The sequence below is a fragment of the Xiphophorus maculatus genome, chromosome 13, assembly GCF_002775205.1.
Source record: "Xiphophorus maculatus strain JP 163 A chromosome 13, X_maculatus-5.0-male, whole genome shotgun sequence".
NCBI lineage: Eukaryota > Metazoa > Chordata > Actinopteri > Cyprinodontiformes > Poeciliidae > Xiphophorus > Xiphophorus maculatus.
The window spans coordinates 22,649,555-22,674,860 of NC_036455.1; the positions used below are offsets into that span (position 1 = coordinate 22,649,555).

Sequence of the window (25,306 nt, forward strand, 5' to 3'; positions counted from 1 at the left end):
TTATGTCAACCAAGACAATTAACTATGAAACAAATTAATTTTGAAATTAGAACTAAAACTAGATCTCTTACTGTTTGTAACTGCACTCTGAGTTTGCTTCTATCTGATATGAGACATTGAAAACCTCAGCAAGGACTATTAAATTGTCTATTTAATTTGAATTTATGCCGAAGGAGCTGAAATATATTGAAACGACAACTGATTAGCTGCATCGTATCACAAAAGCAAAGAAAAACAATAAAATGTCTGGAAAGCTACTGTCAGAAACATTTATTAAAACCAAGCTCCTACAGCTTGTTTAGTAACTTTTTAAGATGTCAAAAACAGCATTTTTCTTGGTAAACATGTCAGCCATATATCATTGATATGCAAATATCCCCAAAATTATATATTTCAAACTCCCCAAAGCGCTTGGAAAAACAAGCCTTAATGTTTGTCAAGATTCTTGAAAATTGAAACGCTGCTGTTTTACCATAAAGGCTAGACTAGACATGAAATGCAGATATCTACAATTTACTCCTCCTTGTTCAAAAAAGACCTTTACAGATAAAACCTCCCTTACTAACCATTGGTGACATTTCAGATGATGGGAATTCACTATATATACTGTATAAAAAAAAAACATGTGACTAGACCAACTATCTGAAATTACTTTAAAGAATTGACTGTAGATGTCTACAATTACCTGTAACAATGAGATTGTAGTTTTCTAAATACTTGTAATAATGGCATTATAAGTATCTAAAACATCTTGTGACATTTGGATAGTAGATATTTAAAATCACAATATGATAAATACAGTAAACACATTATATAAGAATATTTGTAACAGTGGATAAATAGAGTTGTTACCCCAATAAAGATGGATAACAAAAGTTATCTAATAGTTCTTGAGAAGTGTGAGGTTTTAAATGTTGGTTAATTGTGAACTGGACAAACCGCCTTTTTTTTTTATTTCTACAGAAATTAAATATAAATATGTGCTTTGATGATCCTGTAAAATTTTATGATGCCCACTTCTCCTGCAATATACAGTTAGAGTATATTATACATTTGGTCCTAGCTGCTACGTAAAATATTCAATTACACCTAGATATAAGACATAAACATACAAACAATGGAAAAATCTGAATGAGATCAGACCAGCATAGCTTGAGTAAGTGAGTTAGATTACTACAGGTTCTCACTACTCCTCTGTTTGTTTACCGCAGAGCAATGAGCAGCCATTTTCCCCAGCTTTACTTCCATTCTTACTAAGCCCATAAGACCCCACTCCTCCAGCTTTTGGGATCATCTGACTAAAAGAACATTTCATGCTTCAACCCAGTGTGACACTTCGCACCCCACCTCACCAGAATCGACTTCCAGTCGTTGGCAAAGATATTACATAACCAAAGACTTGTTATGTAAAGTAAAAAATTAGCAGGGGGTAAGGAAATTCAAGCCTGTTCAGCAGAAGACCTAGAAAAATGTCACAATTAGTGGAAATTTAAAGTCATTGTCATTTGTAGAGCTATGCCTGATCATGACCGGTTTTATAATTGTGCTTAGTCATAAACATCTCTTTCCCTTTAAATATGGTGCATTAAATTATGAAATATGCCTTGTGATTTATTTTTTGCATTTATTATGTCACAAAGTATTCAGTCTGTACTAGATTATCTATTTATAACTCTTTTCAAACTTCTGTGTATTTGTCTTCTCTTCCTCTTCACCTTCTCTCTTGCTACCTCTTCATCTCTCTTCCCTCGGTGTGATCAAACATTTATGTGGCATGGGAATAGCTCCGAGTGTTCCTTTACTTCTGTTCTCGTCCCTGTCTATTTTCAGAGCTGCTTCCAATGCAAACTGTAAATCAGTTGTTATATAAGCCCATGCGAGTCTCTACCTCCTCTCTTGTCTGTCTAAACAGCTTTCTTCTTTAAGTTTGTCTTTTCCCTCTTCTGGGCTCTTCTTAATTTTATGCCCTTTTTGTCTGCTGTCTTCTTTCTCACCATCAATCTGGCGTTCTTCTCATGTTCTTGTTAAAACCAGCGTGGGAGGCAGAACTCTCAATGATGCATGAAATGCTGTACCCTCCTCACTGATGAAGTCGTCATGTCTCAGCTTCGCTGCCTTATGAATTATAGGTGAACATGGATGTGCGCTGGTTTCATACGCATCTTAAATGTCCAAGAGATCAGCTATTTTCAAGTTGGGGCAACAAATCAATCATGTGCATGTCTACATGCGCGTGTGGTGGGGGTTTCGCATGAGAGTTATCGTATGTTTTCCACACTAAGAGACCACGCATGTTCACATGTCTTTTAATGGAAGTGGGAGGGAAAGTGCAGGGCTGGTCCGTGTGTTCAATGGGCTCTGTTGCCAGAGCAACTGCCTGAGAGTTTCTAGTGGTTGCGCTACATGTGATGTGTCATCTGCTGAGAAAGCTCACTAAACAGTGGGAAGGATTGGAGGCAGGGAGGAGCACAGGCATGGATGTGCTATGGAAATATGAGATCTCACTGTTCAGGTGAGTTGATATCCTCCAGGGGACCTCTGCTTATTCTGGAAGGATCCATGGAGCCCCACTGCGCCTGCGGTTTTTGCTCCAGGTGGTTTTTCAGTATCGATTTCTCTCCGTCTGCATTGAAACACGTGTAGACATTTTGGGAGAAATTGTTAATCTGTCAAATGGGACGTATCTCAGTCGTTATGCACTGCCACGACGTTAAGCATGGCTATTTTCCAGGTACCTTGGCTCATAATGAAAATCCTTTTTTTTGACATTGTCCCTGTGACCCATACACTTTTTCCAGAATGTTATGTTTTCTTTATATCGCTGCATGTTGCTATTGAGCTTCTGCTAATGTGGAATATTTATCATATATTCCACAATGTGGAATATTTATCATATATTTCACATTAGCAAAGACTTCCAGAGTTTTTGAAGCAAGCCTTAAACATTTTATGCGTCGTAATCACAGACAAAGATCAGCATTAAACCGAAAATTTATAATCGTTAATAACACCAAGCTAGAACTGGATTGCTCCTTTTTGCCCCACACATGTCCCAGATTTCTTTTCAGAACTTGTTGACCTGATTCACTTATGTCAGCACCGTCCTCCCCCATTGGACATCTGTGCTTACTGAACTATTTTAGAGCAGTTTACTTTATGAAAAGAAATAACCTTGAAAATTTAAGTTAAGAGTTGTGAGGAAAAAGTGCTGACCTGTATATTTCCAAATTTCTGTATGTTTTTTAAAAAAAATGTTTTTTAGATTCAACAAATGTTTGCCTACATATGACATTCATGGGCATGATGAGTTTATGTAAACATCTTAGTGCGACAGCAGCCTGCATATAGAAACAATGGTGACTATTAAATTTAAACATATAATTATACACTTATGATTTATTGCAGCTTGTAATAGGATATAACGGTATAAATCAAACCTGCCACAGACATTTTTGGTTGTTCTGAGTCATGATGGGCTTCTTGCATACCTCATTGACAGACAGAACATAAAGAGTCTTATAAAACAGTGTTCAGATGAATTTTATACAAGTAAACAGTTTTGTTATTTTTCAAAATATCTAATCAAAAGTAGTTTTAAAGCTGTAGGGCTCCTATAACCAGCATCGCAGTATCAACTGTTTTACATTAATACAAAATAAAATTTACCTTTCAAGCAGATTGTTGTGCCTAAACAATATGCTAAAAATTTTAAAATAAAATGACTTAATTTACATCCGTTGCATTTGTAGCTCTGTGTCTTTTGTCTGGGACTTAACCAGTAGTATCTTTGCAAGCTTCATGGAGCTTTCATGCAAAAAATAAGCTACTTTGTCAACTTTCATATATATCTGGATTCAAAAGTAGACAAATTTTAATCATGGTGATGATTTAAAGATTTCCAAACAATTATCTAGGCTCTTATTCAGACCAACTAACCTAGACTAAACCAGCTTTGTCGTTTGCTTGAATGTGTTCAGTAAGGGAGTCAGATGGAGGCAGGAAAGTGTAGCTTTGCCTCTAACCTTCTGTGAATGAGTGTAATGAATGTTGACACAGCATCCTTCTCTTAAATTCAATCACTGGTCCCCAATATATTTAGACCAGATCTATTATGAATCCGGAAGACAACAGCTTGGAGGCAGTGATGATGCAGAAACCAAACAAGGCAGGGAAAAGGTGATATGCTGGAGATCTTTTAAAAAGAGCTGCATGAACTGGGATTATGCATCCAGATTGTATATCAGAATGACTGTGAGCAGCACCTCACAATCAGCTTTTCTTTGCATCTCATTATGGCCTCATTTCTTATAAGATCACGATCGAGACTTATGAGCATCTCTGCTTTAAAGGAAATCATGGAAAAGTCGATTTGGCTAAATAGCCAAGTTTATGTAGAATGGGTTCAAAGTGTGTTTATGCAGCATATTGGTAATTACATACAACTCATTAAAATTACCACTTTATAATTTACAATAAAGGTTGAGAATATTGTGGTGGCAATGAAATCTATTTTCCCACTAAGTTTTTCCTTAATAAAAAATGAAAAAGTGTTCCAATGATTTTTTTTTTCTTCCCAGTACAAACATACAAAAACAAATTTATTTATCATAACTTTGTATTTGTACTTGAAAGTAAGTAAAAACATTTTAAATGAATATGTATGCAGAAATGAATAAATAAATAAATAAATCAGTGCATCAAAACACAGGCTTCCTGTGAATATTCTGACATTAGATAGAGCCATCCATCTTAATGAGCACATCCAGTTACAATTTGGCTATACATAATAATAATACTACTAATAATAATAATAATAATTTGTGGAAGATTGGATAGAATGATTGTGTTAATCATAATTGTTAGACAAAATAAGTCAGGTTATGCAAAGATGCCATTGCAGAATATCTCATTTCAATAATAAACCACCGAAAAAAAATACCTTACCTAATAGCAAACCAAATTTAGCTGCAGTGTTTTGGTAGTTGTGCATTTTTTGTTAAATGAAAAACAAACTGGAGGTCAAAATCGTCCCAGATGGTAGCTCATGCATTAATTACCTACTAATTAGGACAACCCTGGCGTGTCTTTCTCACCCTGTGTACAAGAGAAACATTGCTTCACTGCCACAGCACAACCAGACCACAAACAGACTTCTTTCAAATCTATTATTTTCTTGGCTCAAAAGCAATAAATAAACAAACAAACATGTCATGTGACACGTAGGGATTAGCTTTGTTAATGTGTGAAGGCTCCTTTGTAGATGAGGAATCCCACAGAATTTCAACACTCTCCGCTCCCCGTTGTCCACGTTGGTTGAGCACAGCTGTCTCGCTCCTTGCCTTACCAAACTCAGACAGATTCATTAAATGCCCCTGAGAGCAACTTTGTACTGGTGTGTGCATCAGGCAAGCCGAATCTGGCTGTAGTACATCTCCATCTCCATCATTCTGTGTCTGTTAAATCGGTGCCTAATGCAAGGCAAAGCTGCTGAACCAATGATTCACTGATTCAATTTAAGGCAGCAGATTTTATAATGTCTAAGATACAGCTATTTAAACAACCTGTGCAGTGGAGAAGAAGAAGGAGACACAGAGGGACACAGGGACTGTACTGAAAAAAGACCGACTCAACAAGTACTGATGAGTCACTTAAACCGCGCCCTAATCTCTTCCGTTTTTCTAACCTGTATTCTTCCTTTTGCTGGAATTTGTCAGCCAAAACAGTCATCCACTTTTGTTTGCATCACAGATAAAGATGTGTTCATCTTTAATTGTAGGAACATAGTCTAACAGGAAGAAATTAAATTGAAGATGTGGTTTCATACTGTCACAGCTGTCATGCTTGTCAGGTTGTGAGAACACCTAACAAGGTGATTTCAGACAGTTGCTCCCATTTGTCCTTTACCTGTCATGGAGGAACCATTTTGACTGACTGCATAGGCCATTTGCCAAAGACTAAAATAATAAAAAAGGTAAATACCTCCTTACCATTATAAACTCTAGGCCAAAATTACTTCTGAAATCTATAAGAAACATTTTAATAGTAGCAGCATTGCTCCACCATTTTTTTTTAGATCAATTGAACTTAAAACAAGGGCAGAAAATTAAGGTGACTACAGAGAGGACAGTTATTGGTGTGTAAAGAGAAAACCTCTGTCAGCAAAATTGAACAGTTTTACCCTGAGGAAAACCCACTTTTAAACAAAACTGAAATGAACAAAAAAACTTTGAGTGGACTGGCTGCCCATGGAGGTACGAAACTGAGCTATTGGGGAAACCAAATTATTTCTCACCCCTGCCTAAATTAGTTCCTATTATTCATTTATTTGGCATAAAAATAACATTTTGAACTACATATCATCATTACTCACATCTCAGTTTATTTAGATATTTCATAACTGTCAAACGACCAAGAACTCATTTTCTAACTATATTTTCAAGCTTTAATCCGTTTATAAATGTGTGTTTCTGAAGTAAAACTTTTCAGCAGCAAAGTAAGGCATTTATAGGTACATTTTCAGAACTAGATTAAAGATTCACTTCAGAAAAAACACAAACTGAAATATAGTCAGCTTCTCACCTTTGCCGTCTGTAAAGTTGCGTATGCTGAGGATGTTATTGGCGTCTGGGTAATGGTTCTGTTTAATGTAAGGAGTTTTCTCTGGGGTGTCCTGTAGCTGCATGGTCACTTCCTCCAGCTCCTTATCCAACTTTACACACAGAAAAGACATTTATAGAGCATTAGGTCCTGCTATGTCTTGTTGTTACATGGATCCTCAAATGGCACACACACTTGTGAAAAAAAAAAACAACAAAAAAAAACATTGTTGTTCACAGACAATGTAGCTCGAGTAGCCAACATTATACGATCCATGTGAAAGTGCTGCACAGTTGCTGCTCTGTGATTTCAAGCAAAATTTAAAACCCACTCATGGCCTGCAGCCAGAGTTCTCTCTTTCCCCATCCCTGTCCCATCTGATTAGAGATGCTGTCCCTGTATCCTGGACCCCGGCCTCACCTGCTCACCCTAATTGACCTGGCGATCTGTACTGCCCTCCAGTCTCAACTCACTGCTGCATTGCAAGCACTGCATCAGCCAGCTCAGTTCTTGCTCATAGGTGTTATAGTGCTTTACAAAGCTATTCATGCATCCATGGATATTTCTTTTTTTTACATTTTGTCATACTACAGCCATGTATTTATATCATATGGATTTTATGAGACAGACCTCCAAAAGGGGAGGAAACTTAATAAAGTTCTCAACATTTATTTACAAATAGATGTCTGAAAACTGTGGTCTGCAAAGATATTCACCCCCTTTTACTCTAATGCACCTAAATATAACCCATTTCATTTAAAAGTCACCCAACTAATTGTCACCTGTGTGTAATTCTACTGAAATATAAATACAGCTGTGGAAAACATTAGCAGACAAGCAGCATTATGAAGACAGATGAACACAGCAGACGAGTCGAGGATGAAGTAACTCTGGAGGAGCTGTAGAGATTGTGCAGTCCAAAAATATGGACTTTATGGAACAGAGGAACAAAACATTGCTGAATGAAAGCCAGAATAATTGGCTGTTGCAGCCTGCAACCAGTCATGCTGTAAACACAGCAATGTGAGAGAATGTGTTTTGAACAGATGAGACCAAAACTTTATTTGATCCATTTTAACTGAAATGTGGGGTTTATTTCAGTCTCAAAAGGTGCATATGCATACCACACTTTTCAGATTTTTATTTGGAAAGAATTCTGAGAACAAGGTGTCCAGGGTGGTAGTCCCTAGTAGAACAAGGTGGTAGTCCAGTTGGACTACCACATAAAATCCATTTAAGACACGTCATGTTGGTGTTAATGTAAAAATATGTGAAAGAATTAATTTTCAACCCGCCTTTAGGCACAAAACCAATTTCATGCAACAGATTCCTGGTACTTCTCTGCCTACCACAGATCGTGCTCTCTGCTCGGAGCTCTCACCTCCTGTTTCAGCTCTTGCGCTCTCACTCTAAATTACCCTGTCTGTCAGTAAACTCTGACATCTGAGCTGTCTGCCTGGAGGTTCTGCATTTTTGGACCAGCACTGAGTCCATAATAAAAACTGCAGCCCCTGATAGCTGAAGCCATTATAAACATCCGCGTCTTCTTAGTTTGAGTCATCATTTCAAATCGAACATAAAAAGGGGGAAGGAGCTGAAATTCACCCCTAAATTACTGAAATGTAAGACTGAAAGAACATATATTCTCATATTATATAAAATGAGGATGCATAGAAAATTGTGACAATATCTTGACCAGTGACCAGAGCAGGTATTAACAATTATCCGTCCAAGAGGTAACAAAGTGGATAAAAAATGTTGAAATTTAACTAAATGCGGGAAAGCTGTTATGTCTCAGATTTACTGGAGATAAATGCTTGGCTGTTTCTTTCTTCTCTTTTCAAACTTCAAGCGAAATGATTGTACCTGTAATTACATTACCTTTAAGATGTCTTTTTTTTTCCCATTACTGCATTTAAAACTCCTCTTAACAAGTAATAATGGTACCACACATAACAGTGGGTATAGTTAGAGAAGTTTTTAACAAGAAGCCATTTTGCTCAGACCTCGGTTATCCTCATGCGAAGGCGGTGGTTGTCAGTTTGCAGCCCATCCAGTCGGGAAGTGTTGGTCTGGTTCACGCTGGTGACCGAGGTGGACGTCTTGGAATCTTCCTTCTTCTGATTTTGGGTGAACTTTAACCGCCGGTTCTGTGTGGCTGCATCTGGGTTGGTTCTCATGGTGATCAGCTGTTGGAAGGGTCATGGGATGTTAGTCACTGTTGTACTCAGACTGACGTTACACAACACAACTGTTAATGGAGCATTTGAGGAGCCAGGAATATGGGGAGTGAGTTAGGGAATTTGGAGATAAGCAGTCATTGACCGGTTAGTGGTGTCAAAGTGCCTCCCTCCCTTTTCTAATGGCTAACGCCACTCAAATAAAACACAACAGAATATGAAACTGATGGGTCAGATTGTGAGCAAAAGGGTTTTTATCAAAAATACAACAAGGAGAGGGAGTTTTTTAGTATCTTTCTTCTCCTCTGCTAAACAAAGCAAGACATTATCATCCCGTAAGAGACTGTAGTGAAAGCGATACGTCTCTGAGTGGAACAGCGCTGTTTAGCCGAGTTCAAAATAACATGAATTGGAGCACAGGCTTGTGGCTCAGGCATACAGAAATGGAGAGGTATGACAAGAGGTTCTTAACGATGAGCCAAGCCAAACTGATGCTCATTTCAGCTGCTTGTATCCAGGTTCTCAATGTCTCACTCATGATCCAAATCTCGTGGACATAGGTGAGGGTTAGAATATAGCCTTATAGCAATCATTTGAGTGCACCGCTTTTTGACTTGGCTGTTTGTTCACCAAAACCGACTGGTGCACAACCCACATTACTGCAGACAAGGCACCAATATACCAATTCATCTCTTGCTCCATACCATCATCACTTGTGTACAAGATACCAAAATAGTTCAACTTCTCCATTTGAGCCATATAGTGAATCCCTACCAGGAGGTATCAGACTACCTGAGATCGCAGTGTCCAGGTGTTAAGCGGTCTCAAAAAGTTATTGTTTCAAAACATTTCCTACCATATATTTTCCACTGTTCAAAGTAGATTTTCTAAGAAGCTAGAGAATGCTCTGGAACCAAGTTTTCTTTATCTGTATGAAGCAGAATCAATCTATGCCTCCCTCTCCCCCTCCCCTGTATCTGCACAATGTCCATAACTGTCATCTCCACACATTTTTCTTGCTTACAAGAAACACAATGTTGGCTGCTCTAGAAGTCGCTGCTTGGAAAAAGTCCTACTCATCACTGAAAGATAAGGCCCTTATGAAATTGCAGTTGGGAAAATAAGAGCAGCATTAATGTCAGGCAGCAGACAGCCAGCTGGCTACTCAAGCAGCTTCCCTGAATAAGCCAGTGAATGCCAGCTTCTAATACACCTACTTTTTACTCTAAAAAGAGCAGAATGACAAAGTGTGATAATATTTTACACAAACATTATATCTGTGCAACCCACGGCTGCTAAATTCAGCGAATGTTAAAATGCATAAACATCTTTCAAAATGATCTACTGTTTGAGATACCCTTGATGTCCTATAATAGTAAATAGTTTCACATTTTAGCAGCTGTAGAAATAATAGTTACCATCTATTAAAACAAATTAGATGTTAGAAATTTAGTTGTTTTATTTTTGTTTGCCATATTTTTACTCAAAATTCTACTACCATGATAAATATTCATGCCCAGTAAAGACATTGCTGCAAAGTTAATGCCACATCACAAGCGACTGTCCCTTTGCTGCAATTAAATTCTTAAATAGAATAAATAAAGGCAATCTGAATAATTATGTGAGCTTGACAACCAGGTTCCATTTCAAATGTAGGTAATTGACTTGGAATCTCTTTTTGATTAGATAGAATTGATTAAAAAAAAAAAAGAAGAGATGAACTGAATAATCTTATACCAGCCAATGCCTAGTGATAATTCTCTGTTAAGTTTAAAAACCAACCTTAGGAACGAAAACAAGACAGAGGGTGATGGTGCTACAAAAGATGATGACGAGAGCTACGATGCAGAACTGGACATTCGGCTGATCCCTGGTCAGAAAGGACACCGCCGCGCCGATGATGCACATGATGCCAACGTTGTACACGCTCATTCCGATGTATTTGCTGTCGTTGAGGGCAGGGATGCTCACGTTCCTGGTCTCCCACGCCAGAAAGCAGCCAAACAGCTATAAAAAAAAGGAAAAATTACAAATTGCAGTAAAATGGATGACTCAAAATGGCCAAAAGCCAGAAAAGAGGAATCAAAAGCTAACTTTGTTGAATGAGATGTCTTGGAAGACAAAAACAGATAGTTGTGAGTGCAAAGTCTTTGCTTGGAGGGACAGGGGAGCTGCAGCAGAGGATTGCTACACAGATTACAATGCATTTGCATGTTGGTGTAATCAGAGAAGGCCATTTAAAAATGGTCACCAGATCCTCACTACATAAACAGTGTGAACGTGGTGAATGACCCACAATATATGTGTTTGGCAACTTATTCTCTGCATGCATCAACCATTGTGTCCCTCCTTCCATCCTATTGTTTTGAAGAGCATGTTTTACTGCTAAAACTCCTCTTTCTTTAATTCTCCTAAAATATTTTAGACGTCCATTCATTCTATTCATTTTCTCTCTTTTTAGAAAAAAGACGGGTTAAATCTAGACAAAAACCTAACGATTCTCAAGTAGAAACACTGAACTCTGTTGAACCTTTTCTGATGTCTGAACTGAATCTAGATAAAAGGTTTTCAAAGTTTTCAGCAACAGTGACAGACAGCCCTTCTAAGTTTAAGTCTATTAGAAACAGCGTATTATCATACTTTATTTCATACTATTGTACCGTTTCATTTATCTGTTGTAAGGGAATAGATACTGTATGTTTACAGATCATTTTAAAATGTAATTTGCTTTGCAGAGTGCGAGTCCACTTTCAACCTTGCCTGAGCCAATATTAGCATTTTGTTATAAAAAATCTGTAATTTTTCATAATTACAGATTCTGAAAAACATCCTTAAAGTTAGAATTTTTCCAATAATTAAATAGAAAAGATGCTATTGTTTCTAACTTCACTGTCTTGACACAAAGAAGGTTCATATGACAGTTTTAAGTTTTAAATTAAAAAAAATAATTTTAATAAGATATATATTTTTTAATAATCGGCAAATTAAGACAGCACACAGAGTAAGCGGGTTTGCATGTGTGTCCAGACTGTGATTATGCTGTCAGATTTTTTTGTTCTCTCACCATTAGCAGTCCCTTGTAGGCATACACGATGCCAAGCCAAATGGTCATGTGGGTGTTCTCACAGTGCTCCAAGAAGGGACGGATGGCAATGTCTCGGCCTTGTGGGTCCGCCTGTTGGCAACACGAGAGGAGGGGGAAAGAAATGAGTACAGCACACAGAGACATGTCTTGTTCTGTGGAAAAAAAAAGTTTGCCAGATGACTAAGTGAAAACTTTAAAGATACACACACAGGAAATACTTAGTCACTTGGCAAATTCCTGTTGCAGACGCCTCTGATGCAGGAGCATAGGCAACACAGACTGACTACCGCTACAAGGAATGCAACAAAACTCGCTCTCATTGCAGCCCTCTCCAAAGATTAGTGAAAATGAATGGATGGGTAAGTTAGATGCAAGATGTAAGTTTATACTTCCCTTTTTTTTTTTTTTAGAAAAATAGAAATATTGCAACCACAACCTTTAATGCATTTGACTGGGATTCTTTAGAGTGAATGGGTAATCATTCATAATTATCAACGTTTCTTTACTGATGAAAATTTGGAAGTCGTGGTGAGCTTATGCACACCTGCGGAAACCTTTTATTAAGAATGAGGTCTCACAATAGATCCAGCTCAAATCTTTTATGTACCAGCTTCACAAATCTAGACGCCATCATTCTACCCATTCTTTGCAAACACTCAAGTTCAGATGGATTGGATAAAGAGCCTTTTTGAGCATAAATTTTCTAATCTTGGAATAGATTTTCCACTGGACTTAGCTTTAGACTTTGACTGGGCCGTCCTAACATTTGAATATGCTTTGGTCTCGACTATTCCATTGTAGCACTGGCTGTGCGCTTACGGACATGACCTACTAGTAGGATTTTGGTAAATTACAAATAGGACTTCTGAACTATGAGCTACTTTCTATTGGTCATAAAATTTCCAATAACATAAGGAAATATTCACATGGCCTAAATTCATTTGCAAAGTACTGTATGATAACTGGAAGCCACATGTGATGATGCTGAGAATAATCCCATGTTGCTCTTCTAAATTGTCTCAGACTTATGTACACTACCTCAGCAGATGGTTGCTGCATACAAGTGTGTGAATATTTATAGTACAGCAATGTGCTTCCTAAAATTCAGCTTATTAAAAAAACGAGAAGAAAGGGAATGTTGCAATACCCTGTATTTTAACTCTCAATCCAAATTAATAGCATGCTGTTTGAATATTTAGTTTATTCTTTACATGTCGCCATTGAGTGGTTTCATGGCATTCATTTATGTGACCATTCTGAATACTCACCTCTACATTGACGTGTCTCCACGTTACCGCAAACCTATGAATGCACTTGTCAACTTCTGATCAACTTTTTATTTAGTGTTAAGAAATAGATAGTAAGTTCAGTCGAACAAAGCTGTAGTTATATTATGAGAATATTGTTCTATAAGCAGCTTGTTTTTTTTGTTGTTATTTTTAGCATTTTTTGCTCTATGCGTTTACGTGATTTGATCATTTAGGTCACTTCACTGTGCATCTGTACCGGTTAAACATCACTTTGTGTTGCACCTGACTATGAATAATATTCTATGAATAAGATTTAACTGACTGATCCAATGTTTATAAACATTGCAATGCAAGCATGCACAAACAAGTGAGCATGGCTAAATTCTCTATAAGATGGCCCTGCAATGGAAAGTCTTAATTTTTTCTTTTTATTATATTATATGACAATGCTGTTTTCTTACTTTAATTTCCAAATCTCAACTCAGATGTATAATATGCTTTTTTTCCAGCCTCTTAAGAAGCGCTGATGTCTCAAAACAGAAACGTATTAAAGACTGAGTATTGCATCGCTGGCAGTGAGATCACAGGCTCTGTCAAAGCACTCTTGTAACCCCCTCTGAGAGTTCCCCAGCAACCTTGCTTGGTTTGTGTCACTCATGCCTGTGAATATGCTGTGACTGGAGTTTGGGTTTCTTGTTAGCTTTAGGTGAAGCTTGGGATAAAAATGGGTTACCACTTGAAAAGCCATCACACTGGTGGAGACATCGAAAACTGGGGCAGGAGATGACGCACAGAGCGGCTATTTTTTATTTCCTTACAAGGAACGACAATTAGTTGGCATAGTGCTGAGAAGGGGATCTGAAACATTAAGAATTATATTTTCGCCATGATGCCTCAATTAGCTTCTTCTTAACTTCTGCTAGACAACCGGTTTGGAAAGGAACTGAGCAGAAAAATAGTAAACAAAATTTGATGCAGTAAGTAATTATAAGAAGCTGTTCAGCTCACGTTCCCATTTGGTGATTTTGTCAATGAAATCCAAATAAGTAAAAATTTGAAGTAATATATTACAAATTATTGTCCTTCATGTTAATTTTTATAGAGCAAACTTGTTCTTTAGATGGCAGTTAGAGTCACAAGAACATTTACACTATTTCAAGGTAATAAGCAAACACTTGCACGCTACAGAAATGTTTGTGTGGGGTATGAAATGTTACAATTTTTTTAAATGTAGATTAAATAGAGAATAACTTTATGCACTCTATTCTTAAAGAAATTAATTTGAGTAAAATCTTTAAAAAATATGTTATAATGTAATTGGCTTACAAAAAAATGTTCTTGGCTGATGTGAAATATTAGCCAAATATTATTATTTTTTAAATAAATTTAAATAAATTTAAAATACATAATTATCATTTACGGTCACCCTTCTGGGTGAACAACATTCTGTCCCAATAATGTTCTCTTACGTTTCACTCTTTGCAAATCCTTTTATTGATTTGCTAAACTGAGACACGTTCTGCATCAGTGCTCGTAGTTTTAGCTCCCAGCTAACTTGTGTCACTAACAACTAAACAATGAGACAAAATGAGATATAATGCTTATTAAGCTTGGGCTTGTATTGCAGCACAGCAGACAGAAGTTCTCGCCTTTTGGAGAAATGCTGTCTGGGGAGTTGCCAGGCAACAGGTCTGGAGGCGGCAGGCGGCCCCAAACTGGTGGCGATGGCAGCGAAAGTGCCAGTTTACTGTCATTTTTCACAGCATTAGCCCTCTAACGGGATCACTCTGCGAGGGCTGCAAGCATGCACAGTGCATCAATGGAGAGACGAACACAGATGATGCAATGATGAAGAAAAACTCAAGGTGCAGGTGGAGAAGCAAGGAGGAAACACACAACGAAACAGGGAATTGCCAAATAACAAAAGGACAAAAGTAGACTGAGCAGATAAAAACAGTAAAATCAAGTATTGGATGTTTGGTAGACTTTGCAGTTTTGATATTGGTTTTGGAATAGTTGGATATACTAATCAAATATGCTACATTCCTTGTCAGTGTCAGATGTAACTGTTAAGCAGTGGATTTACTCTGTGCTAGAGGTTACAATGAAGGAAGAAGTGGATTTCAGTTCAGCAGTAGCAACTTCCTTCCAGAGTTTGAGCTTACTAGCTAGAACAGCTTGAAGGAAAAGTCTTGTACTGTATCTTATATTCTCCATTGTACCACAGTGTTTAATACACATTATATTGTGACACAGCTGACATATGGTTATGATTATGAAACTTGTCTAGACCAGATAACAAATATCTGCAAATCTTTTCCACCACCAGGTTAACTTGATGGATCCTCTTCTTTTCCCTTTGTTCTTTGTGGACTGCACATTTAACTGCTGCATCTGCAGCACCCAAATGTTGTCTTCCTACCAGTTTTCCAAAATTAATTGGAAAAAAACTGGTAAATACCATTAGTGTGCTGCTCCAGATTCATTAGATGTGGGACTACAAGAATCAAGGTATTCCAGCGTGATTGAAAAAAGTTTTGTTAAAAAAAATTGCAACAAGTCTTATTGTTCTTACAGTTCAACATTCTTTTATTGATCTGTCAAATAATGTCAGAGGGGCAGAGTGGTATCATCCTGTGTAAGGCAAGGAGTAGCACAGGCTAATCCTTCAGAACATGTTGGTGATATATGTAACCCGGCTAATTATCCAGCTGATATCAGCTTGTGAAGTGACTATAAAGAACAGAATGGTGAGATGGAATAATATTCAGTGAAGTAAGAACTTTAATAGAACTTCTAAAGGATTGTTTATCCTTGGTTTTTGCTTAAGCCCATCTTTAAAAATCAATATGTGTTGAATGAATGTTTTCTAACTGCAGCCAATGGATGCTAAGCAATGTGAAAATATAACAAATTAGTAAATATCAGCAGCTTATTTAAAATGGCTTGTCAAAAATATTTAGCATTACAGTTTCATGTACAAACAGAATAACAATCCTTTTCCTGAATATATCGTTCAATACTGGAAGAAAACACAAAATTTATTCAAAGCTGAATCGGCACAGGAAAAATAAAGTTCCCTTTTGTTCTGCAGTAATGTTGAACTTTTTTTAAAAAAAAAGAAAATAAAAGCAGGTATGGATTTGCACCTTCTGATGAATTATCTATCTCTAGACAGCCTGGAGTCTTTTCAACTTGTTCTGACTGAACTGAATGAATTAAAAACAGTAGTTGAAAGGACTGCAAACACTTTCAAATGCTGTGATGTGTAAGGAAGAAAACCCAAACTTCACAGGCAGATAACTTACTAATCCCCCATTAAATGTTGGGATGTTCCTTTCAAGTAATCTAAAAGCTTAAAAAACATGAAACCAAAAGTGACACCCACACAAAGAAGACATTCTCTTTGATTTTTCCTGGCTTCATTGTTACAGCTGCACTAGGGGCTGTTTTAGGTGTGCATCTCAGCCTCTGCCTACAGGGGAAAAGATAGAGTACAAATAAGGCAGCAAATTGAGAGTTTGTTCATTGTCAAAGCGGAGTTATATGTATTTCTGTGAGCATATGTGATTACAAGTACTGAAGATCAGTGACTAAACTATAGTGAATGAAAATAATAGTTTCATATAGTGCAGTAAAAAAGTATTTTGCAATGCAGATAAAATTGGGTGCATTATATGAAAATATTTTCACATAATTCAGAAGAATTATGTGAAAATACTGTATAACCCAGAAGGGTTATCAAAAGAGCTTTTTAGCCTTTGTGTTCTTTTTTTTTTGTCAGCAGCTATTTTCTCCCATGGATCAATTTTTTCTTATAGGCCTTAACTGAGTTAAGAGGGGGCTTCAGTGCTTTAGATGATGAGCTGCGTTCTTTTGGGACTTCCTGTGTGAGTCATCGATGTGTTCTCAGAGTAACTTTCATAGGCTATCCACTACTTCTCATTCACTGGAGTCCCAACACCTCAGAAATGGCTGTGTAACTCTTTCTGAATTGATAGACTCTGGGTGGTGACTTTGTTTCTCATCTGTTTAGGAATTTCTTTAAACTGGGGAGTAATGGGATGCTTTTTGAGATCTTTTACCTTACTTCATGCTGTGTGACAGGTTCTATTTAACCCAGTTTCTAATTAAATAGGTATGGCCGTATCAGAAACTGATAAGCAACATGCACAGGATCTCACTCTTCAATTTAATGTAGGCAAGTGCATTGTGCTGGCCGTGGCATTTAACTGAAACCTATTCACCTTCCTCACATCAAAACAAAAAAATACATAGAGTGAGTGCTGGTCATAAATTTCTGGATGTTCCTCTGGATTGTACACGTCTTTTTGTTCTGGCTTTGGAGTTGTGTGCGCTGACTATCCTCCTTAAAGTGGCAGTATAGTCTGTATAGGGTTAGGGAATATGCCAAAAGAAGCTGTGCAAAAGAGAGTAAATTCATACTTTAATAAGGAGGAACAATTTATTTTTCAGAAGATGATTCTGGATACCTTCTCCATTGATAAGAATTTGAAAACCACTTATTGTAAATACTATGGTTATCTTTGTCTGATATTAAAATTTCTTTGGTGATTTGAAGCATTTGAAGTGTGACAAAAAAGCTAATCTGTATGGGGGGCAAAATATTCCTCCCAATAACAAAACTCTGTACAGTTGAGCTATCAGGAAAACAACGTCTGAAAGCATCAGTCATAATGTCAGAGTCAGTTCCACTGTGGTGGAAAAACCCCCCAACAAAAACAGGTGGAGATCTTGATTCTCAACAATTTATGTTGGTGTGCTACCCTGAAGTCGAGGAGAAAATAACTGTGATGAAAAATGACAGGGCAAAAAAACCCACAGAAAAAAGTGCAAAGTGAGTGAAAATGGGAATCACTGAACGAAAACAGCCTACAATCGACTTTGTTTTGTTTTTCCTTGGGGGTGTTTGTAGAAAAAGTTTTTATGAAACACTGTGTTGTATTACTCTTTCATGACTACTTCAGGGATTAAACATTTTACATTTATGTGTGCCACGGCAGTCGGAAGTTTTTACAAAAGAGCAGGCAAATGTTGACTTTTAGCAACAGTGAATTGATTGAGATTTCCCATATTGTGATACAACTAACAAGACTCTGCATGCCGCCTACAGCACAGGATTTGAATTCAGTCACTTATGGTCGGTACTTTGTAAAGCCAAAGTCTTCTGCTATAGCTGCTGCATATTTTTTGAGGTATGTCTCAACAAGCTTTGCACATTCCATATTTTTGCCTATTCTTTGCAAAATAGCTTTATGTCAGTTAAATAGACGGCAGTTTGTGTCAAGGCTGAAATTCTTCCGATTTGGCCTCCTCTGTCTGACCTGAGTTTGATGTATCCTCTACATAGCTTATGGCAGACTTCAACCAGGTTTTCTTTCAACAATATAGCTTTATGCTATATTGACTGAACAATACTCTGTGTGATATTCAAAGTTTAGATATTGATTTATAACCTAAAACATAACCTTTAATCTTCTGCACTTTTATCACATTCCTGCTGTTTCTTGTTCCTAGTGCTGCTTTTTCTGTCATGTTCTCCAAAAAAATCTCTGTGTTTCATAGAACAGCTTTATTTATATTAAAATGTGTACATATTATATATATTTTTAATTTGCATTTGTCAGATATCAGTCTTTGGAAATATGCACAAAGACGACCTCCAAAAAAAAGCAACCTTCCAGCACATATGCTGCAGTTTGCTTATAGCATTAAGTTCAAGAAAATGGGGGAAGGAGTGTTTAGCATACTGAGAATGGCTTGAAAGGACAGAGACACTAAAAGAAAAAATGGAGATGTGGAAAGCTCAGGATGAGAGATATGAAGGGTGACATTTGGTGAAAAGCAAACACATCAAGACGGCAGAGGGCAAACAGATGTGAGGATAAAAGTCATCCTGGCATCTCAATAATTTGTAGAAAATCACTTGAAAAGAAGTCAGCACAGTTTTCACGAAGCGTCTATTAAATTTTTAACAGCAGTAATGGCCTTTAGACGAGGAAGATAGAAGTGAGCATTGAGTGATCAACTCAACATACACAGACAGCTGGACAGGGAAGAAGACAGTAGATATAGGGGAAAATATCTGTCTGCTTAGGTTCCTTGTTCATAAAAAATCAAAACAACATCATGAACCACATGACCATTCACAGTCTTTATGCCAACCTATGACTTATATCAACATTATAGTGTAGATAGGGTTCCTTGAAATTCTAAATGTCAAATTTCCATACTTATCCAGACTGGCAATACCAGAGTCATCGGAAAGCATTTCAGTCTAAAACAATATCATATGGTCCCTCTATTTCTATAGTGACCTGCCTGTAGGATGGATGGATGGATGGATGGATGGATGGATGGATAGATGTCAGTATTTAAATGCTTCAGTAACATCAGAAAATGCAACGGTGAATAGAAAAAAAACATTCTTCATTTGAACGTAGGTGCATAATTGCATGCAGTGACAGTCAAACACAAGAGCTGAGCACTGCTAACTAAAACGTACTTTTTTAGTGAGCAGAATTAAAATCACAGCAACTCTGATTTCCTCATCCTATCAGGAGCAACCTTTTGATCATTCACTTTCAGAATCTTCAAGTTTCCACCCTAAATTATGCACACGGCTGCCTGGAACTCTTGTATCTGTAATTGCATTGTCCTTATCGTAAGTCTGCACACAATTTCCCCTTCAAAATTCATTTCTTCCTGTTTGGATGTTTTACCTGCAGCTGAAAAGTAGTCTATTTCCCCAACATGTGTTGGACAGTGCTATTACTCTTCTGGCTAAAGTGATGAAGTTTAGACACTAAAATATCAGTTTCTGAAAATAAATTTCAACCTTACATTAATGTAAAAACAGGTACACAGCAGACCTTAAAAACATTTTAGCTAATGCATAAAATTATAGGTATTATAATTTGTTAAGAATCCTTCTTAACAAGCTTGAAGATGTGCCAAGATGCACATATTAACTGAATAATTCAATCTGAAAATATTATTCTGCGACAAATAATTTAGCGGTTTTACAAAACCTTGCATGTATCCTAAAAAAACAGAACCTTCTTTATATTAGAGCAGATTCTGAATTTCCAGGTCAAACTTGTGTAAATTCACATCTGTCTACATCTTGCATGGATGTTTCTCTAACCATTCGCCATATAATACCAGAAGTTGAAATATCTTCTCTACTTAAAAGATTAAATGTTTCTGGAATACATTCACAATTTAATACAATAATCCCCTTCTATAAGTCATCTATTTGGAGCAAGCTTCATAGTAATTACTGACTAAAATGCAGTGAGTAGTCATGTTTGTGGTATTTGCTTAAAATATATTTGAGCCTCCATTTAGCTCAAATGTTGTTGAAAAACTAAAAAAGCCATGATTTCGTCATCTAAGTTTTCCCAAATTGTTCAAATGTATATATACAAAAACTTGTATATATATATATATATATATATATATATATATATATATATATATATATATATATATATATATATATATATATATATATATATATATATACAGTATATAAGTGTAGGTAAACATTTTAGTGAGGTAAACTTTTCTCACTCGTACGTCTGCCATTTAGCAAGTGGATATAATATTGGGAATCCTAAATGACCTTAAATAGAAAAAGCTTAATCCAATTTTAAAGTAAGACCGTAAGGGAAAAAAAACAACTGTTTTTCAGTAAAGTGTATCTAAAATGTCTGGTTTCTACTGTTGTTCCCATTTAGTGAATGAGTGTATGGGTAAAAAGTCACTGTTATGACTGAAGCATTGAATTAAGCAATGGAGGAGTCAGCGAGAGTTGAATCCGAGGGACGGTGATGCAGATGGTAGGGGAGGTGAAGCGTGCCTCCAGTCTGGGCTGACCTACATGCAGCGGGCCATAGTGGCAGGGCAGCAAGACGCCGTTGGCAATCCAAGCCATTTGGGTCTCCGCCATCCCTACTCACAGCGAGTGTGAACACCATCTAACTGTACATGGGGGTGAATGCGTGTGTGTTTGTTCCAGGGTAAAGGAGCTAGTGTCTGTTTTACTGTAGAGTCTCAACTGTGGCAGATAGGCGACCAGCATGTTCCACTTCGGTGGATCTTCACAAATTTTATTCTGGCTCAGTTGAGACAAAAAAAGGACAGAGTGTTTGAATGACAAAGGGAAAAAGAAAACAGTGGGAATGAGTACAAAAAAGATAATTCCTATGCCCTCTATTGTTCAGTCTTAAACATTATAAAACGGTTTCCCCACCAATGAAGCTAAAATGATCTGTTTATTTGAATGTGGCTGTTTGCATTTAAATATTGTACAAGTCTGAAATCCCATTTGAAGACTAATCTCTCTTAAACAACCATTGCAAATCCCTCTAACCACAACTGCCCCAAATTAGCAGAAGTGTGAAAAAAGTTGGTGACTGGTAACATATATTTGCCTCATTGCTTCACCTCTTTCAAAGAAAGAAGCAACAATGTAATGTTTTGACTAAGAGTTACTTCCATGTTGTCTTGATATGTGGTAGCCCCAATACTCCCTGGAGGGAATCAGAACTTAAGGTTTTCCACCCATTTATTTTTTTGGTCACGTTTTAATATTGCTCTCTCGAACTTTTCTCTAAGCTAGTAAAGTGGTCTGTGTCAGTGGAAGGTAGTTGTTTCGAAAGTGGGAAAAACATGACATCACATTATTGAATAAAAAAAATTAATTTGTTTAACAGCGAGGCTACTGCTGTTGTTTCAGATGGCAGTCACGTTACTATTAGTGTCCATTAGTTTGTTGCCAAAATGCCAGTTATATTCGGCATTGAGGAAATTCAAACTCGAACTTCAATCAAGCATCCATAACTGAAAAGAGCACAACACAACTGCAAATTGACCGACAAATTGCTTGGCCACTTGAAATGACAGGATGGGTAAGGTATGCATTATTCAGAGAAGCAGCAAATAGACGGTAGTGACACTATAGGAGTGGCAGAAATCTACAGCAGAGGTGGAGGAATATGCTGACCGAACTATTAGCGGTGCATTGCAACATATGTGGCCTTTATGAAAGAATGGCAAACAGAAAACTGATGTTGGAAGAACGTCACATGAATTCCAGTTTTAAAATTGCCACAGGCCATGTAGGAGATACGGCAAACATGTCAATCAGAATTTGCTGGACAGTTGATAAGCAGAAAAAGCTAAATACAAGAAAATCCTGGAAGAATTTTCCTGAATGAGGCAGAAGTTCAGGTGAGACATCAGCCATAAAAAAACCACGCAGCTACAATGGAATGGTTTGTACCAAAGCATATTCATCCATTTGAATGGCTCTGTCAAAGCTGAGGCCTAAATCAAGTCACATTTTTAATGTCACTTTGGTACTTCTTCTCAATTATGCACTATTTTGGGTTGGACTATCACATAAAATTCTAATAAAGTACATTGAAGTAAATCTGGCCTACCATGAGTTTTTATATGGGTAAGTTTTTTCATATGTCACCTCTAGTACAAAGTAACAAAATGAGACAATGTTCTATACATATGAATACTTTTCCAAGGTAACATATATTCAGAAATTGCTCAGACAGAAATATGACTGTAAATGCAAAAGACAAACCGAAACCAGGCTAAGGGTCTTAAAGTAATGAATCTGTATTTCTACAAGAGGCAACTTTGTAAGAAGATTCTTCAAAGTATCTTGGAAGAAGATATAGCAAGTATACATAAACACACGAGCACACATTTGAATAAAGATAGATGAATCTAGTGGTAAAAAATATATTTCTTACCAAGCTGTGGATTCCCATTCAACCCAAGCCCAATGGCAGACACAAATACATCATAATGCTACATTATAATGACACCTCCCTCCCCCCTAAACGCACACGCCGATCTCCCTGTGCTCCAGCAGAGAACTGCCCTAAATGATTTATTAAAAGCTAAATGCATCATTAGAATAAGCTGCTAACCCTAAACAGTGGGCTCATTACAATATTCAAATGGTGTGATATAGCACACAACATTTGATTGTGTGCTAAAGCTTTTGTTATCCTCTGACTCCTCTCATACTTTCCTTTTCTCAAACATTAAGAGCTCTGTGTCATAACACGAGGTTCCATGAAGGCTCCCATCTGCGCATCGGGGTACTTAAGGCTCTGTGTTAGCGATCACTCTGACTCCCTTCTGTCCTTGTTGTCACAGTTGTCAATGAAGCATGTTTAGTAAAATTAAAAATTGCACATTTGGCACCTATGTAACTTTCTTTGGATGAGCTACAGCACAAGAAAAATGAGAAATACTTAAATATGCTCTGAATTTGACCAGGAGAAGGGCATATTTGTTTGATGTATAACTTGCATTGCTTAAGAATTGGCATAAGAATTTTCTCCTTAAGTTTTTTTTATAAAGATTGTTTTTTCTTTCTGAATGTATCATCTTAGAGGTGATTGAGGTCTTTGAACATAAGTCACAGAAAATCAATGAACCTTGAAGGAAACAGGCGCTTACTTGTGCCGACTTCCATCTTTAAGAAACTCCAAACAGGCGGTCTTCACCTATTGATTTTTATCCATTTATCAATGGGAAGGCATGAGAGCGTGAACTGATGTTTTCATCACCACAAGAGTTATATTTCTCTGAGGAAATACAGCCAAGCTCTGGACTTTACCCAGCAGTTGATATTGTAATGCATAAACACCTTGTTACTATCCAGCCTGAGCAACTACCCCGCTGTGAAACTTGCATGCATAAGCACTTTGGTCAGAGTCAGCGTCAGATAATTTAGGGAACCTAGATTGTTGCTTTAGATTGCTGCAGATGTGAGTCTGCATCAGTAATATTCATTTGTGGGCAACATAAAGTAAAAAAAAAAACAAAAAAAAAACCCATTGACATTCTTGAGTTGATTGATTTTTGAATCTTTCTCATTTCATCAGATAATCCTGGAAAGTTGTGGGTAATATGTTTAGAAAATCATGATTCAGCACGTATACGGGTTTTAAAGTCATGGTTTGGTGCACTTTAATCGAGAAAAATAAACAAAGGATTTTTATTTTTTACTTCTCTCAAGAATAAATAAAGAATACTTTACATTTCGGAAATTTGGCTTGCCTAAAACGTAATAAGTGGAAAGCATAGAAATGACTGGAAACTTGATTGGATTTAATAAAGTGGCATAAGCAGCTTTAGCCATTGCCTGGCTTTAGGAATAAATCATACAACAACATAACCAGCTGAAAATAGTCAATGTTAAACAAGGCTATTACCTGATTTGAGAAAAAACATCTTTAAATCACTCTGGAATTGTTTTCATATTTTAACAACAGTGTCCCCAACTGTACTTGAATGTAGCTTCTGCAGCTGTTGGGAAAATACCCCCTAATTAAGGGGGAGTCCTCTAACTTGGACCTTATAGGATGTTTTGGGCTGGTTGGGCACTACAGGTGCCATTTTAGATGTGAGCTTATTGATTATATTACGCTTTACATTATTTCAGGTGAGAAATTCAATTAAGTGCAAGTGAGATATCCACCTTTGTTTCTCCTTCTTTCTGAAGAGAAGAGCTTGGCAATAGCTGGGAGTCCTGTCTGTATGGTTTTGGTGCCACTTTTTAAAGTTGATACAGAAAAATGCACTGCGCATGTAGTTCCACACATCAGCATTCTGCATATCTATAGGGATCAAACGACAGCGCATTTGTCCATAGCTGTGTGAAGTGAGCTGACAGGGCTGTACCAGACATGTTCCATACGTTAACTGTTAAAAGTTCCTATGGGACACTGACTTTGGTTTCTTTGGTTTGCTGATAAGTATTTCAGAACTGAGGCCAATGATTGAACGTTTTTCTACAATGCAGTGCCTCATACAAACTGATGTAGTCACTTCACACCGTGTTATTAAATTTATGAGCTCTTGCAATTTTCTTTGTAATATTTACTTTCCCAGTAACAATCACCTCGTACTTGTAACGATGTAGGGGGAATTCACAAAGCAGCGGATTCCTCCATTTTCGGCAATTGTATTGTACATTCTATTTGCTTTGCTACTGCCCTGGATCACATGTCAGACTGCACTCATTGCATGCAGAAGCAAACTTGCTCATGCAGTCTAGTGGATGGAAGCAGTTTGCGCAGCTTTTTTCTTTAGGTTGCAGGCCATTAAGCCACAAACACATCAGATGCTGTAAA

The 25,306-nt window shown here is 37.1% G+C and overlaps 1 protein-coding gene across 1 annotated transcript in view; it reads right to left on the bottom strand.

Annotated features, from left to right (window-relative positions):
* gabbr2 (gamma-aminobutyric acid type B receptor subunit 2) overlaps window positions 1-25,306 on the bottom strand; it is a 184,787-nt gene that overhangs the window by 5,430 nt on the left and 154,051 nt on the right. The window contains exons 14-18 of the mRNA XM_023344732.1: window positions 11,842-11,952; window positions 10,560-10,784; window positions 8,604-8,786; window positions 6,580-6,709; window positions 2,506-2,623 (exon numbers count right to left, since the gene is read on the bottom strand). Coding sequence (XP_023200500.1) covers window positions 2,506-2,623; window positions 6,580-6,709; window positions 8,604-8,786; window positions 10,560-10,784; window positions 11,842-11,952 — 767 coding nt within the window. The remainder of the gene's footprint in view (window positions 1-2,505; window positions 2,624-6,579; window positions 6,710-8,603; window positions 8,787-10,559; window positions 10,785-11,841; window positions 11,953-25,306) is intronic.